At 57.5% G+C, this 12,679-nt stretch overlaps 1 protein-coding gene across 3 annotated transcripts; it reads left to right on the plus strand.

Moving 5' to 3' along the window:
* The first annotated feature begins 571 nt into the window (after window positions 1-571).
* On the plus strand, window positions 572-12,648 carry ARHGAP36 (Rho GTPase activating protein 36). 3 transcript variants are annotated; one of them, XM_062502994.1, is made up of 11 exons: window positions 572-697; window positions 2,888-3,043; window positions 4,991-5,053; window positions 5,930-6,186; window positions 6,657-6,852; window positions 7,355-7,410; window positions 7,562-7,712; window positions 8,148-8,296; window positions 8,637-8,807; window positions 9,178-9,275; window positions 10,143-12,648. In XM_062502994.1, exons 2-11 carry the CDS (start codon window positions 2,929-2,931, stop codon window positions 10,279-10,281), a joined length of 1,395 nt encoding a protein of 464 aa, XP_062358978.1. In that variant the 5' UTR covers window positions 572-697; window positions 2,888-2,928; the 3' UTR covers window positions 10,282-12,648. The 3 variants fall into 3 exon arrangements, with proteins under 3 accessions (XP_062358978.1, XP_062358980.1, XP_062358979.1); XM_062502995.1 differs by lacking the exon at window positions 572-697 and adding an exon at window positions 1,375-1,410; XM_062502996.1 differs by lacking the exon at window positions 10,143-12,648 and having other exon boundaries at window positions 8,637-9,022; window positions 9,178-9,276.
* Window positions 12,649-12,679: the final 31 nt, after the last annotated feature.

A 12,679-nucleotide genomic window follows, 5' to 3' on the forward strand; every position in this document is an offset into this window, starting at 1 on the left:
CCATTCCATGATAATGGGCCAGGAGCTGGGCTGTGGCCTCCAATGGGGCTCGTGGGAGTGTTCATTGGCAAGGAAGTACCAATTTTGGGTGTTGGTGGAGGTCTGGGGGGCTCTCCAAGGTCTGTAACCCTCTGGGAACAACCTGAGGTGTAGATCCACCCCCTGAGGTCTGTGAGCTCCTCAACAGCAGAGCTCTGCAGGGAACCCTGGGTGTGCAGAGCTTTCGTGTGCCCAGCCTGTGCCAGAGCCTGCCGGGCACTCTGCCATGGGGAAGGTGCCACGGTGGAGCTGGGCTGGGAGCCTGGCCCTCAGCAACCAGCCCAGGTGTCACCTGCCAGCACAGCTGATGCTTTGGGGTGTGCTGGTTGCCCATGGATGGGATCGGGGGAGGCTGAGGATGGAGGGGATTGAGCAATGGGGGATCCCAGCCAAGGCTCCGTGTCCAGTGTGGGAAGCTCCTTCCATCCAACCCTGCCCTCTCTCCACACGCTGCTTCTGGCTCTCGTTTCTTTGGCAGAAAATTTACATTCTCATCCCCTCTCTCCTCCCCTTGGCTCTGGCAGCTCCTTCCCATCACTTCCCCTCTTCTCCTCCTGCCTGTGGGCTGGGAGGGCCCCCAGAGCCTTTGAGGAGATGCTGCTGTGAAAATCATCGTCCCAAAGGGAGCTCCAGGAGCTGCTGCTGCCACAGGGCACAGGTAAGGTAAATGTGGGCCCTTTGCTACAGCTGGAACTGGGGGAGCAGCCACTGCTCCTTGGGAATGGAGGGGGCAGCTGGACAGAGTTCTCCCCATGGGATTTCCTGAAATAAGTGCCAGTCCTGTTTTTGAGTTCGTGAGATTCCTGCTCTGGCATCCCCTCCAAAGGAGGATTTCTGGGGGGCTCTGGCTTTGCCCCTGCTATGGGCCAGCATTTCCTTCCTTGTGGGGATCCTGGTGCCTGTCCAGGCTGAGTGAGCTCTCCTGTCCTGTGGGATCCACAGGGGTCACCCCATCCCTGTTCCCTGCAGGATCACCCCATCCCTGTTCCCTGCAGGATCACCCCATCCCTGTTCCCTGCAGGGACACCCACATTGCTGCTGTGCCTCTGCCTTGGAGGTGCTGGTGCCCATCTCAGCTGTTCCCAGGGACATAAATCCACCCCTGGGGTGAGGAGCAGGAAGGTGTTTGGGGTTAACTCCTGCAGGATGAACTTTGGCAGTGCCAGTGCTGGTGGCACGTCACAGGGTCCCTTGAGTGGTGCCTGTGGTGGGGCAGATAAGCAGCAGCTTCTCCTTCCTGCCTCCTTCCTTCCTTCCCTCTCCTAAATGGGATTCCTCCTCCTCCCACCCCATGGCAGTCACATCCCCCAGGACTCTGCTCAGGCTGGGGCTGTGGTCTCTGCTGGAGTGTGGAGCTTCACCTGCAGAAAGGTGATTAATTCCCTGCAGTGTCTCTCTGGGGGTTTGTCCATCCATCCATCCATCCGTCCATCCATCCATCCATCCATCCATCCATCCATCCATCCATCCATCCATCCATCCATCCCTCCACAGCAGCTGCTCCTGTCCTGCTGGGAGCTCTGGGTGCAGCAAAGGCACAGGAGCAGTCCCTGACATGTGGAGATGCTCTCACCTGTGACAGACAAGGAGTTTCCTGCCCCAGGATGGAGGTTATAGAGATTCCTGCATTGCACTTCTTTAATTTGAGAGAGGATGGGGTCAGATGGGATTTTGGGAAGGAATTCCTGATGGGGAGGGAGGTGAGGTCCTGGCACAGGGTGCCCAGAGCAGCTGTGGCTGTCCCTGGATCCCTGGCAGTGCCCAAGGCCAGGCTGGACAGGGTTTGGAGCAGCCTGGGACCGTGGGAGGTGTCCCTGCCATGGCAGGGGTGGAATTTAGGTGTTTTTTGAGGTCTCTTCCAACCCAAACCAGTGTGGAATTCCATGATGTAGTTGAATTCCCTTTTTAGAGTGCCCTTACAGAGAACTCTGAACAATTCTTTTATATTTATTTTCTTCTTTAATTTATGTAACTTTCTAAATACCTTTAGAATCTGAAATTTCAAACCTGGCTAGAAGGAAGGAGTCTCAGGGGCTGGAGGGGGCTGGCAGAACAGGCACAGGAGCCCTGTCCTGCTCCTGGGGGTCTCACCCTCATCCGTTGAAACTTCCAGGCATTTGTTTTTCATTCTTGCCTTAAGCCTCTTTGGGGAGGTTCTTTTCAGAGCCTGTACTCTGACCTCAGTCCCATCTTCCCTCTGGGGCTGCTGTTGCTCTTTGGACTGTGCCAGTGCTGGGACAGTGGCACAGGTGGCACCAGGAGGAGGTGGCACCAGGAGGAGGCAGCCAGGTCAGTGTGGGGTGAGGAACCAGGTCCCTGTGTGGGCTGTCCCACATCAGGGAGGGCTCCCCAAAGCTCTGGCAGAGGAGATGAGATGTCCAGGGTGTGCCCATGGGCTGTGGTCCAGCCTGTGCCTGGGGTAAAGGCACCTCTGGTCATGGGCACTTGTTTATGATTTAAAAGAGATAAATCATATAATTTTGGAATTGCTTGGGTTGGAAGGGACCTTAAAGCTCATCTCCTTCTGTGCAGGGACATTTCCCAGGTTTCTCCAAGCCCCCATGTCCAGCCTGGCCCCGGGCTGCTCTGGGTACCCTGTACCAGGGCCTGCCCACTCTCACAGGGAAAAATTCCCTCCCAGTATCAAATCTAAATCCCTTCTCCTGATGCATCCAAGCCCTTTGCTTGGGAGGTTGAAGTGAGATGATGGGGTTGGGGCATCTGCAGCCCCACTGGCTCCTTGGAGAGGTGACAGAGGGGCAAATATCTGCTGCAAACACTCCCTTGGGTGTTCCCAGCAGTTCCTCTCCTTGTGCAGGTGTCACTGCCATGTGTTCCTTTCACACAGGTGTGTTTTCCAGAGCCCCTGTGGCAGGCTCCAGCCCTGGGATGCAGCCTGTGGCCCTGCAGAGCCTGTCTGAGCTGGAGAGGGCCAGTCTGCAGGAGCTGGCACTGTTCCGGCTGCAGGAGAGGCTGCCCGGGGGACACCTCAGCCTGGACAGAGGTACAGGGGACAGGATGGGACAGGAGGGACAGGATGGGGGAGGATGGGACAAGAGGGACATGATGGTGCAGGACGGGACAGGAGGGACAGGATGGGACAGGAGGGACAGGAGGGACACGGTGGGAGAGGATGGACATGACGGGAGAACATAGGAGAAGAGGGACACAATGGGACACGATGGGACAGAAGGGACAGCAGGGACACGATGGGACATGGTGGGACAGGATGGGACAGGAGGCTCCTGATGGGATGCTGAGGCTGAGCTGTTCATGCTGCTCACCCCCTGCACCCCAGCCGGGGATGTTGGTTATGGAAAGACATTTTGACAGGTTTTGATCCATTTTATTCCTCATTGCTGCTTTATTCTGAGCCCTGAAGGCCTGATCAGCCTGTGGGGGGGTTGTGTGTCCACAGCAGTGTGAGAACCTGACCCTCCAACCCCCAAAGCCAAAGCAGATGTGAGAACTTGGCGAGGTCTCCCCCGGGGCTGTGTGAGTGCCCTCGAGGTGGGACAGGATTTGCTCTTTGGATCCATGTCCAGCTCTGAGTCCCGATGCTGGAAAGGGGCTGAGGGCAGAGGGGATGCTGCACTGGGACATTAAAGGGTGGATAAATTTAGGATCTCCACAGGAACTGAGCACAGAGACCCTGTCAGGGTTCCCAGGGCTGCCCCATGAGCAAACCCAGAGAGTTGGGGTTCCCAGATTCTCCCCCAAATTCACTTCTTACCCTCTTGGTGTGCCTCCTCTGCCCTGGGCCATATTTTGGCATCCAAGCAGGGCAGGGGATGCCAGCAGCTCACCAGGGCTGGGGGTGCAGAGGGAGCTTGGGGGTCTCCAGCCCCCCTTGCACCCCCAGCACCCCAAGGCAGGATGGAGACCCCAGGGATGCTCTGCCAGAGCCTCACACTGAGCACCAAGTGCTTGAGGTGACACCCAGGCTTGGTTTCCCATCCTAATATCCCCAAGGTTTCATGCCATGGAATGGCTCCATGGAGAGTCCATCACAGCTCTCTTCACCTTCCCTGAACTCCCAGTGGCTCCAGGGCTGCAGCATCAGTCCCTGGAGGACTTTGACCACAAACATCCTGATTCCTTTTCTATTTTGCTTTATTTTGGATTGTTGTGATCCCCCTTGCAGCGAGCACCCTGCAGCAGCAGCTTCTCTAGGGACCAGTGCAGTGCCAAAACCAAAAAAAAAAAACACAAAAAACAAACCCCAATACTTCCTTCCTGGTTGGTCTGCGTGCTGCTGGATAATTTATGTTGGCTTCTACACTCATGTTCCTCATTCCAGCTGTCAGAGCTTTCCTCTAAGCCTTACAAAATAACCCAAACAAGTAGATATAAGCTGTTCCTAGGAAGAGAATTCCTCAGGAATGAGGAGTATGAGCCAGAATAGGGTGATGTGTCCTGGAAGGATTTAGTGTGGGCAGTGTGTGAATTCTCAGTCCACTGCTGCTGGATGTGTGAGGTGGGATTCCTGCAGAGCAGGATGGCATTTGTGATGGGGTTTTGTACAACTTTTTATGTCTGTGCTCTGTAAAACATTCCCAAAAGCCTTTCTGGGCCTCACTGCTCGTGTAGAGCCATGGGGTCCCTCCACCCCTTCACCTGGGGAGGGTGCTGTCCATTTCTGGGAATGTCCATCCCCAGCACTGGTGTCCATCCCCAGGCACTGATTTCCATCCCCAGGCACTGATGTCCATCCCCAGGCACTGATTTCCATCCCCAGGCACTGATTTCCATCCCCAGCACTGATTTCCATCCCCAGGCTGCTCCCTGGGCAGCTGCTGCCCCCTGTGTGTCCCAGGGGGCTCCTGGCTCCCCCCAGGATGTGGCTGCCACTGCAGCGTCCCCTGGCTGGAGGCTGCAGAGGGACAGGGAGCCTGTGCAGAGCCAGCCCTGAGATGCTGGTGCTGAACCTTCCCCTCTCTTCTCCTCCCAGAAGGCTCCAAAGGCATCAAATCCATCCGGCAGAAGCTGGAGAGCTTCTCCAAGGAGAGGAAAGGTGAGCAGCCTCCCTTTCACCTGGGCTTTGGTCCCTGCTCTCGGGGGCAATGGGTGATTCCTGGTGGGGTGGGAGGTGCCCAAATCCAGCAGGATGCTTCACTCCAGGTTGTTCTGCTGTTCTTGGCATGGCAGGAAATGGATGGGGCCCGGAATGAAAGGTGTGGAATGTGTGTAAAGGGAAATGCGTTCTCCAGGTGAACACCTAGAAATGTCTGTCTGCCCATTTTTCCCCAGTCTTGCTGGCTCCAATTTCTATTTTACCATCCCTTGAGGGACCTCAGCAACACCCCTGAGGCACACAGAATCCTAGAGCAGAGCCAGGTGGGAATGAGCTTCCCCACACCAGTGCAAAGCCCACTCAAGGAAACTACTGAAATTAATGCCTCATATTTAACTGAAAGGATTTGTGGCTCTGCTCCAGGTGTAAAAGCCCAGGGCAATGCAAAGGCTGAGGGTGAGGAGAGCCAGAGGCACGGAGAAGGACAATTATTTGGGAAAACTACCACTAATAGCAGGACTTTTCTCGAGCAGGCATAGCTGAGGCAAACTCTGTAGAAAACCGGAGGCTAGAATTTGGGAAGGATTTTTTTTGTGATTTATGAAGTTGTTGGGGATCTTCACGGGGCCGTAGCCACTTAAAGGAAGTAAACTCCAGGAAAAGCTGGGACAGGCTCCAGGAAGCAGGCTGATGGAGAGCGGTGCCCTGCGTGTCCATCCTGTCCCCATTTCCCACGCTGCGTCCCCCACACCTCTGCCTCGGGAGCTCCTTGGGAACGCAGCACCCACTGCAGGTGCTCCTGGGGGCAGGAAAGGTGGGGTTCGTTCCCTGATGGATGAGCAGCTCCCTCAGTGCCTGTCCCTCGTGTCTCCCCAGACTGCTCTCCCCACACTTTTGGGGTCCCGCTCCCCCAGGTCATCGCCAATGACCGCGCCTGCCGCCAGCTGCAGGAGGCCGTGGGCAGGAGCCGCCGCCTCTGCCTCGAGGTGGAGGCCACTGTGACCACGTTTCGGGCTCAGAGGCAGAAGAGGTTGGCGATGGGCACCAGCTGTATCCGGGCGCCCGACGGGGGCTGCCCCGAGGAGCCGCCTTCCCCAGCTCTGCTGGACAGGAGCTGCTGGAGCCAGCGCAGGGTACGGTCCCCAAAACGGGCTGGGGGTGTCTGAGTCCAGCAGTAAATGGGATTTCCCAGGGTCTGCTCCTACTGCCTGAGATGGTTGTGTGGCTGAGAGGTCCCAGTGTGTCCCCAGTGCTCTCAGGGATGGGCTGTGAGGAGTGGGGGGATCTGCACTAGTGCAGCTCTCGTGGAGCTGAGGTTACAGGGGGATATTTAAGAATCCAGAGGGGAGGGATGGGGGGGGTTCTGGAGCATCTGCACCATGAGGGTGGGCAGGCCCTGGCACAGGGTACCCAGAGCGGCCGTGGCTGCCCCTGGATCCCCGGCAGTGCCAGGCTGGACACTGGGATTGGAGCAGCCTGGGACGGTGGGAGCTGTCCCTGCCATGGCAGGATGGCACTGGCTGCTGCCCTTTCCCAGAAACCCGTGAGCTCACGGCAGTGACGGATCTGTGGGGTCACTCCTGCTGCCTCTGCTCCGCCACAGGGGGCCATGTCCGTGGATTCCATCACAGACCTGGGTGACAACACGTCCAAGCTGCTGGAGGCTCTGCAGCTCTCCCACCCCCACGAGCTGGAGCCTCGCAGGAACCAGGGCAAGAGGAGAGCACTGAGCCTGAACCCCATCGGCTGCCAGGTGCCACGGGTCGTGGACAGGTGCTGCGCACACCTTGAGAGGCACGGTAAGGGCTGGAAAAGCTCCCTGTGAGTGCTCACCAGGACATCGTGGTCTGGCCACCGGGTTCAGGGGGCACTGTGGGATTCACCCCAAGGCTGGAGTTCATGGTCTTGGAGGTCTTTCCCAGGGCATCTCCCAAAAAACCTCCTGTGGAGAGTCCCCTGGGCTGGATGCAGCAGCAGAGGGGAATGTCACCGTGAGGGAATGTCACCGTGTGTGTCAGTGACCATCTCCTGGTGCCTCAACTGCTGCACACCCAGCCACTGTACAGGCGTGTAGGGATGGATCTCCTCCCTCCCCACAGGCAACCCCAGGAAATCTCATGGCTCCACAGCCTTTCCTTCCCCTCACTGCCTGGAGAAGGGAAAGCCATGCAGGAGGAGCCCTGCCACAGTGCTGGGGCGCTCCCAGGAGCAGTGAGGGTGGCAGTGAGGGTGGCAGTGAGGGTGGCAGTGAGGGTGGCAGTGAGGGTGGCAGTGCCCAGCACTAACCTGCCTGTCCCCCAGGGCTTCACACCGTCGGCATTTTCCGTGTCGGGAGCTCCAAGAAAAGAGTCCAGCAGGTAAAGGGGGACATTCACTGCATGCTCTGGCTGTGCCTTGTCAGGGACAGAGGCTCAGGGGGATGGAGGGAGCTGACACTGGTGTGGAGAGGTCTAAAACACATCAGAACTGACTGTGACCTTCATCTTCCTCCTTTCTTCCATCTCCAAGCTGAGGGAAGAGTTCGATCGAGGGCTGGATGTTTTCTTGGATGAGCATCAAAGCGTTCATGATGTGGCTGCCCTGCTCAAGGAGTTTCTCCGGGATATGCCCGATTCCCTGATTCCCAGAGAGCTCTATGGAGCCTTCCTCAGCACAGCCAGTGAGTCTGGGGCAGAGCCATGGGAGGATTTGTACTGGGGGCACCTTAAATCCCGTGGTCACCTCTCACTTGGTCAGGTTGCTCCAAGTCCTGTCCAGCCTGGCTTTGGACACTGCCAGGAATGGATCCTTCCCCACCACCCTTCTTTTCCAAAGCCTCTGTACTGTGGTGGGATGGGTGTTGTGCTCCCTGGCACTGCCACGTGCAGCTGCTGGAGCCCCTGGGTTTTGTGGGGCTTTGGTTTGATTTTTTTTGAGTTGGAGAAAAAAAATCCCTGTGGTCCAGGACAGTCTTTTTCTGTGGGGCTGTGCAATATCCAACATCAGCACAGCCCTGGCTGGGTTCTCCATCCCATGGGATGAAGGTTGGGACAGCAGCCCGGCTGCCAGCAGAGCAGGGGAAGGAGGGACCCTCACTAACAACTGCTCTCCCCAGGCATGGAGGGGCCAGCACAGCTGGACACGCTGCAGCTGCTGCTGTTCCTGCTGCCCCCCTGCCACAGTGACACCCTGCTCCGGCTCCTGCGCTTCCTGGCCGAGGTGGCCCGGCATGCTGAGAGCTCCTGGGACCCTCAGGGCAACCAGGTAAGGCTGCTCCGGAGGGGGGAAACGTGCTCGGGCTGCTGTGGTCGGAGCTGCTGCAAGGCTTTGGGAGAAAACAAACCCTTCACAGAGCCCCTGGATCAGTGTGGACGGGAAAGGTGGGAAGGTGAGGCAGGTGGGAATGGGATGAATATGGACTCCAGAACCTCAAATCCTGTGTGCTGGCCCTGCCAGCAGCTAAGAGAGGACCGAACTGGACCCAGACCAACATCTCACCCTCAGCTCGCCCTTGTGTTCCTGCCCTGGGGTGGGTGAGGATACCTTGGAACATCCCACACCACTACATCCGCAGCCCACAGGTTCCTTTTGTGCTTCCTTGTAGATCCCTGGCAATAAAATGACAGTGTCAAACCTGGCTACAGTCTTTGGTCCCAACATCCTGCAGAAGGAGAAGCCTGGAGAAAAAGATGCTGGTGCCCTGAACTTTGAGGACAGTGCTGCCATAATCCTGGTGCTGCAGAGGCTGATCGAGCACCACCACTCCCTGTTCATGGTACCTGGGGCTCCTCAGGGCAGCTCCTCTGCACCCTCCTTCCCTCTGAACTCTTCCAGGAGCAGCAGGGGGAGGATTTTATCCCTGTCAGAGATGCACACCTCGCTCTGTGCCCATCCTCTGGGAAGGCTCTGGCTCCATCCTCTCTCCATGCTCACACAAGGCACTTGAAGGCAGCAGAGTCCCCTCAGTTCTATTGGAATGAGACATTTCAGGTCCCCAAAAAAGCCTTATAGCAATTTCTGGGGTCTGCAGGGAGCTGAAGGACTGGGGGATAATGGGGGAAAGCAGGAGCTGAGATCCTGCAGGCCCTGGGAGGGGTGTGGGATGTGACACCAACACTCTGGGTCAGTGACCAGTGTCTCCCCAGGTGTCCCCAGAAATGCAGTGTGATGTGCTGAGGAGGCTGTTCCAGACAGACCCCGATGTCATCGAGTACCTGCTGCGCAGGAAATTCCCTGATGTGCTGTGAGTGCCCCAGGGGCTCCGAGGGACACGGGAACAAGGGACAGCACACACTGCTCATCATCTTCCTCCATGCTGCTCCTCCCTGCACTGCTCTGGCCATGAGCTCTGCAGTGAAAACCCCTCACGCTCCATCCTCCCCATCCCTCTGAGCTCCCTGCTTGCTCCTCAGCCTGTGCCAGCTCTCCCCAGAGCTCGGCTCCTGTGCATTCCCTGCCCTGCTCCTGCCTCAGTGTCACACCCTGATCCCTGCTCCACCACCAGCCTTCTCCAAACCCCCTCCATCCTTTGTGTCCACGATTCCCTGCAGTCCTTTCCTGCCCCTGTGTCTGTGTGGGGCTGCCAGCTCTGTCCATACATCCACATTTTGAGGCTCAGACCTGCAGCTTGTGCCCTTCCCTGGTTAAAGGTGGTGCATGAAAGGACCTCGTGTTCCATGGGCTGGGTCCACCCTGGCACAGAACACAGGAAGGGCTCTTTTCCCTGGGGATGGAAGTAGGGGATGGTTGGAAATGGGATCCTGGGAAGCAGGGGATGCTCAAGAGCTTTCAGTGGAGCTGGTGACTCTTCAGTAAACATGAATTGTCCTGTGGGAAGGGTTTTCCTAGAGCACAGGCCACTTCCATGACAGTTTGGATGGGGCTTGGAGCAACCTGGTCTAGGGGAAGGTGACCCTGCCCATGACTAGATGTTCTTCAAAGTCCCTTCCAAGCCAAACCCAGGATTCTGTGATCCATGCTACAGCTGCCTGTCTTCCCTTTGGGACTGTCTGGAGATGGCAGTTTTTGGGATCTGTGGGATCACTGCTTGAGTCCATTTGGGAGAGGAGCATTTGCAGCATCTCTCTCTCTCTTATTTTTGCTTCCTTAGGAGTCCGGATCGTGAGGATCCCAGGGAGGACCAGGCTCCATCTGCCCTGCCTGGCTGGACACGCAGCCTGGAGCGAGGCTCGGTCTCCTCAGAGCTGTTCAGCAACATTTCCTTCCTAAACCTGGACGTTGGCAGCTAGAGAGCCCTGGCCAGGCCCTCTGGACAAAACCAGGCAGCTTTTCCCAGCAAAACCCAGCCGCTGGCTCACCTTGGGGGCAGAGCTGTACTCAGGGGTCACCTGCCAGGCTGGCACCTCCCTGCACATCTCAGCACAGCCCTCCCCTGCCTCCTCCTTCTCACAGCACCTTGGGGAGTGGTTTTCCATCCCTGGAGCATCCCTCCTGGGAGAACAGGCTGAGGGAGCTGGGATTGCTCAGCCTGGAGCAGAGACAGCTCAGGGGGACCTTCTCCATGTATCCAAATGCTTTTGTAAGGGCCTGCAGGGACAGGACAAGGGGTGCAGCTTCCCACTGCCAGAGTGCACAGCCAGACACAGAAATGGAGAGAAATTCTCCTCTGTGAGGGCAGTGAGGCCCTGGCACAGACAGGGACACCTTCCACTGCACGAGGCTGCTCCAAACCCCATCCATCCTGGCCCTTTGGCTTTGAACCTTTCCAGGGATGGGGCAGCCACAGCAGAGCACCTCTGGGGATAAACCAGGACTTGTGCAAACAATCTTCCATATTCCAGCACAGCTACACCCAGCACTGCTCTGAAGGCACCAGATCCTCTCAGGTGCCCTGCAGGGCTGGGCTCTTATTTTGGAGAGGTCTCTTCCCTGTGGATGTCCAGTGGGGATGGGTGGGGAAGCATTTCCCGGAGGAGCCTGTGCTGTGCGATAGCTGGTGAGACCCCCTGGGAGCTGATAAGGTCCAGAGGGCAGCAGAGCTGTTGAGTCTGGAGGAGCAGATAAATTTGGGACACCATGAGGCTGTGGAAGGTTCCAGAGGCCACCGGAACACTCGAGTGTTCAGCTGTGAAACCAACACTGCGTCCAGCTGTGGCTCTGGGTGGGATTGTACCTGCTGCAAGAGCAGCCCTCAGAATTCCAGATTCCTTCCCAGGGTGGTGGAACACTAGCACAGAGTGCCCAGAGCAGCTGTGGATCCCTGGAAGTGTCCAAGGCCAGGGTGGATGGGGCTCGGAGCAGCCTGGGACAATGGAAGATGTCCCTGCTATGTCAGGGGTGGAATGGGATGGACTTCAAGCTCCCTTCCCACCCAAACCCATCTGTGATTCCACGATTCTAGGACGTGACAGGGATGCTGACACTGGAGGCAGCTCTTTGTAGGAAATTCCTGTTGGATTTCACTTTCCCAGCACCAAAAACAGGGCAAAGGGGCACGGGGAGCTCACTGGGAAGCTCCAGCTTTCTCTGGCTGCTCCTGAACCACAAAGGGTGTTCATCCCTGGCAGTGTTGATGGGATATTGCTGGAAACTCCACTTGAGGGCAGCCCAGGCTGCTCAGAGACTGCCTGCCACCGGAGCAGCCCTGGAGCTGCTGGAGCACACGGGGTTGCCCTGGAGCTGTTCCATCCCAGCATCACGAAATAAATCCCCTCTCCAGGGAGCTGCAAAGCTCACCCATGGAGCCTTGGAGTTGTCCTGGACCCACTCTGGGGGGGATGCCTGGCTCTTATCCTGCTCCAGGTTCTGCTCTTCTGCTCTCGTGGGCTCTTTGTCCCTGCCAGCCTCGGGGTTGACCTCAGGAACAATCGGGAAGGTTCTGTCAGGATCATTCCTGATCCCCAGTGCTGCCACAGGAGGGGTTGATGCTGCTTCGGGTGTCTGGTTTAGGGGGGCTGGCTGCTTTTGGGGCAGTGCTGAATGTTTGGGGGAATCTGCTTTTTGGGGGTGGTGGTGGCTCTCAGGAGCTGGTCACTATTCTGGGGGTGGTCACTGTTTGGGGGGATCACTGCTGTTTAGTTTTGGGTGGTTCGGGCTGGGTTTTAGGTCCAGCCCCACCAAAGCCCCCTTGGGCTCCTTAGGACTGGTGGGGTTTCATAGCAGAGCCCAGCCTAGGGACAGCAGAGATTACCTGCAGATCCATGGGTGGGTTTAGAGTCACCAGCAAAGAAAGCAGAGCCCCAGCTCCTCTTCTTTTAAACCCCCGTGTCTCTGACCAGCACCCAGGGCAGGCCCGGACACAGAGCTCTGGGAAACCTGTGGGAGAGAACTGTGGGACTGCTGAGGTTGGAAAAGCCCCCCAGGCCCACCAGTCCAACCATCCCAGCACTGCCAAGGCCACCCCAACCCACATCCCCAAGTGCCACATCCACAGGGGCTTTAAAATCCCTCCACCCCTGCCCTGGGCAGCTGGGTCAGGGCTGGACAGTCCTGTCCAGGAAGGAATTTTTCCTAATATCCAGCCTGACCCCAGTGTCCAGCCTCACCCCAATGTCCAGCCTGACCCTCCCTGGCACTCGAGGCCACCTGTCCCTCGTTCCCCAGGAGTGATTCCGACCCCCTGTCCCACCTCCTGGGGGATTTGCTGGGAGTGGGACCGGCCGGGGGGGTGTAGGGGTGTTTGTTTGT

This window comes from Cinclus cinclus, chromosome 15 (assembly GCF_963662255.1).
Source record: "Cinclus cinclus chromosome 15, bCinCin1.1, whole genome shotgun sequence".
NCBI lineage: Eukaryota > Metazoa > Chordata > Aves > Passeriformes > Cinclidae > Cinclus > Cinclus cinclus.